Here is a 4117-nt window from a genome sequence, read left to right as displayed (position 1 = left end):
CATGGACCCAGTTCTCCAGCCAGTGGATCGTGGTGCACCCAAGGCCACAATTGGCCAGTTTTGCCAGGAGTTGATCATAGGATACCAGATTGAAGGCTTTTTTGAAGTCAAGATATATGACATCAATCTCTTCTCCCTTGTCCAGGTGATAGGTCACCTGATCATAGAAGGTAATGGGATTGGTCAAACAAGACCTACCCACAACAAACCCATGCTGGCTATCCCTCAGGATGTTGACATCTGCAAGTCCATTAAGGATGGCCTCTTTAATAAACTTTTTTAAGACCTTCCCTGGGATAGAAGTCAGGATAATGGGCCTATAGTTAGCTGGATCCACTTTCCTCCCTTTCTTGAAGATAGGCACCACATTGGCCTTCTTCCAGTCTTCAGGCACTATACCAGACCACCAAGAGTTTTCAAAGATCTGTGCCAGAGGGTGGGCTATAATGCTAGCCAACTCCTTGAGTACCCTGGGGTGTAGATTGTCAGGTCCGGCTGACTTGAAGGTATCCAGCCTCTCAAGGTGTTCCTTCACGAGGTCAGCATTAATGGAGGGCAGGGGATCTCCCTCACCCAGATGTCCTGTGGTGGGCATGGGTATCCCACGTGACTGATGAAAAACCGACACAATGTACGCATTTAATAGGTTGGCTTTTTCCTGGGCATCAGTTGTCAGCTGTCTCATTTGGTTCAGCAGGGGTCTAACGTTGCCTTTGCTTTTCCTCTGGCTCCCCACATATCTGAAAAAGGACTTTTTATTGTCCTTGATGCTCGAAGCTTTTTGACACGCGCTTATTTTGTTGCAATAGCTGCATTTCTGGTTATGGCAAATGAGCTGTCTTTTGTTATGTGAATGGAACTTCTTGAGATTTACACCAATCTAGCCAAGCAGAATTTGTGTTTTTAATCCAAATAATATACTAAGTGTGGGGCTGCAGTCTAGCAAATTACTTGAAACGAAAAGGGCTATTCACATGTCTATAGTTAAACACATGCTTACCTGTTTTATTTGGCTGGCTCCTGGATGAAGTGACTCATATGGAAATGTATAGTTTGCAATTTGCTGCTCATTATTACAGGGCCTATCTAAAATATTACCTGATATTAGGGTCTCTCTAAGCAGCAAAGAGTTAAGGCAACATTGTCCATAAAGAATATCTATGAAGCACGCTCTTTCTCTCCCTTTTTTTTAAACAATTGCCATTCACTCATGAGTAAAGTGTAGGAACTATATTTAATGTGAAAAGAAGATGAAGACAACTTTGATAAGCACAGAGCAGAAAAGATAAGAGTTTTTCAGCGGCTATCAGTGAATGTGTGATACAAGATAACCCACTGAAAAATTAAATTGCATGAGAACAAGGGAGTGAGAGCCTGGATCCTTAACAAATATAATTACACAGGTCTAAAAGCCAAATCCTATAAGGTGCTGCACATTTGCACCCTGCTGCTGAGGTTAGTAGGAGGTGAGGTTGCTTGCAGGAAGGTGTGGGGTTCCTCTAAACCACGACATGTTGGGGCCCTATTTGTCAGATTCTTAGCTGGTGTAAGTCAGCATAGCTTTATTGACTCATGTGTAAGCTCTGGTTCTAATTCTGCAAAACAAGAGTGACCGAATGAATTCCCCTTACACATTAGCAAGCCACAAGCTTTGTTGACTCCAATTTATTAAGCACAACTGACACACAGTTTTCAAATCTATGAAAAAATCTTGAACCAGTCAGCAGCCTTTGGATTTCCCTCTGGTATGGATGTGTAATGTTGTTGAAGAACTAAATAGTGGACTGTAAGAAGCTGTGGAATATGAGCACCATACATGCAAAGAATTCCCAATATTGTTTAGGTTAGTTTTCATATTGCTGAGGTGTAATATGAACATTAAATTGTTTCACAAGAATAAATGTTTCTTTCAAAAAGGAATCTTGCAAATCCATCTTAGACATGCATTATTTGCCATTTGTCATTTGTTATTCTCTTGTTCAAAGTTTCATAATAGGAGAGTGGAAACAATGCCATGAGGATAAATGTGGGTTGTGAATAGCAATTATGAAAGAAGGGAAGTAAACATTTTGCAAACAACGCATCGTTTTAAAGCTTTTTCTTTTGGATTATTTTCTGAATTCAGAATGCAGAAATCAGGACTGGTTCACATGAATCATGAGTAAAACAAAAGAAACAAAAGTCTTCTTTCTCTGGCATTTTACCTTTAGGCCAGATCCAGTTAACCTCTGCCCCCGCCGACAGCCTGTGCAACAGTAGTTTAGCCAGCATGTAGTATTTTATTGCTTCTGGATCTTATGCTGGTCATTATGCTTTTAATTGTACTTTAATGTGTCCCATATATATAAGTGTGTGTGTGTGTGTGTCTGCATACCCACACACACAAAATTATATCATTAGTAAAAAAAATGCTTTAAATTATATATATGTGTGTGTGTGTGTTTGTGTGTATATATATATATGTGTATATATAACAAATTTTTACTTACTAATGATATACATTGTTATAAACGCTGCTCGGTTGGCAGACTCATTTAGGGAAAGATTATTTCACCTTTGCGCATTTTGAGTATTTCTGAGATCTGTCACTTTTCATGTCATTGGAATTAACTTTTGAATTGGCTGATATAATGTAAATGAAGGTGGCAGAATTCATCCCTTAATAATTGATCCTTCATGGTATCTTTAAGAATTAAAATCTCATAAGTGTATTTCAGATCTAGTATGAATGTGAGCCATTTTATAAGACAAAACTATTCAGAGTTAAAGCTGACTCTCCACCCTTTCCTAGCTTAATTTTTGAGACATGATGAATCAAATGCAAAGGCTGCAGAACATTTAAATTTGGCTTTGTTCTTTTTAGTGGCTGTTGACAATTAAATTAAAAAAATATAAGGCTGGAAGGAACCTCAGAAGGATACTAGCATGCTTGAGGCAGTATCATCCCTGTCTAAACCATCCCAGACAAGCGTCTGACCTGCTTTTAAAAATTTCCAAAAATAAAGGTTTCACAATTTCTTTGGGTAGTTGTTTTTTGTGCCTAACCACCCTCACACAAAGTTCTTCTTAATATCCAACCTATATATTTCCTTTATTGCAAATTTAGATTGTTATTATTTGTCCTGTTCAATGCAGTGGTAGAGAGTGATTTATTACCATCCATTCTATAACCACCCTTCATGTATTTGAAGACTGTTACCAAATACCCCTCAGTCTTCTCTTCTCTAGACTAAGAAATCCCAGTTCTCCCAACTTTTTCTCATAACTCTGTTTCCTAGACAATGTGCAGTAAATGCCCAGAGCCATAAGTAAGAAGTTTTGCCTCATCCAATAGGCAATGATCCAATTAACATCTCCTTCAATGTATGTGCTGTGGTTGTCACCTTTTTATTTTCCTTTTTGTTCTTGCAAATCATATTAGTTGACTTTGTGTATATAAAGTTTGAGTTTTATATTGCCCTTCTCATACCTTTAAAAAATTATAAGGACATCTTATCATTTACATTTGGTTTTAGGGATACACTTTAATCCATGAATGTTTGAAAAAAGACACAGATTTCAGGTCATAGTAGTAATGCATGTACTGGAGAATTAGTTATGCATAATTGAAGAATCCTAAAGCAATAATATTTTGTGTGTGTGTGTAATATTCACATAATTATTTATGTGGGTAAAAAAAAAATCAAATAGTTTTGTTATTCCTAGTAGAAGAAATTAATCATGTATTAAATATCTTCCTCTTTATATTTAACATTAGCATTACTCACCCATGAGGCTGCAGATCCACAAACAAAGGAAAGAATAGGCAAACCGTAATGTGAAGCTCTGTCCTTTGCAGCTACCAAGCTGTGAATAAAGAGAATATTTTCTAGCTTATAGGCAAACTGGCAGCTCACTCTCTCTCTCTCTTTCTCTGTGACCCTGGTCTTTAAAGGTATCTAATACTCCATAATTACTTAATCTCCTACCACTGCTTGTGTTTCTAGTTCTTAGATGTCATTAACAGAAATGGGAACACAGTAATTAGCATGCCAGGAAGCACCTTTACGAACTTCAAAATAATTTCAATTGAATTTGCCTCTGTTGTCCTTAGATTAGTAGCTATTGAGCTAAACAA

At 37.5% G+C, this 4117-nt stretch overlaps 1 protein-coding gene across 1 annotated transcript in view; it reads right to left on the bottom strand.

Annotated features, from left to right (window-relative positions):
- The window catches only part of LOC109287328 (rap1 GTPase-GDP dissociation stimulator 1-like), an 87333-nt gene extending 83443 nt beyond the window's left edge, over positions 1-3890 (bottom strand). The window contains exon 1 of the mRNA XM_019502297.1: positions 3768-3890. Coding sequence (XP_019357842.1) covers positions 3768-3771 — 4 coding nt within the window. The 5' untranslated portion in view covers positions 3772-3890. The remainder of the gene's footprint in view (positions 1-3767) is intronic.
- Positions 3891-4117: the final 227 nt, after the last annotated feature.

Source organism: Gavialis gangeticus, unplaced genomic scaffold (assembly GCF_001723915.1).
Source record: "Gavialis gangeticus isolate Ggan-Ray unplaced genomic scaffold, GavGan_comp1, whole genome shotgun sequence".
NCBI lineage: Eukaryota > Metazoa > Chordata > Crocodylia > Gavialidae > Gavialis > Gavialis gangeticus.
Note: the sequence above shows the minus strand (reverse complement) of the source record. Positions and strands in the feature narration are given on the sequence as shown.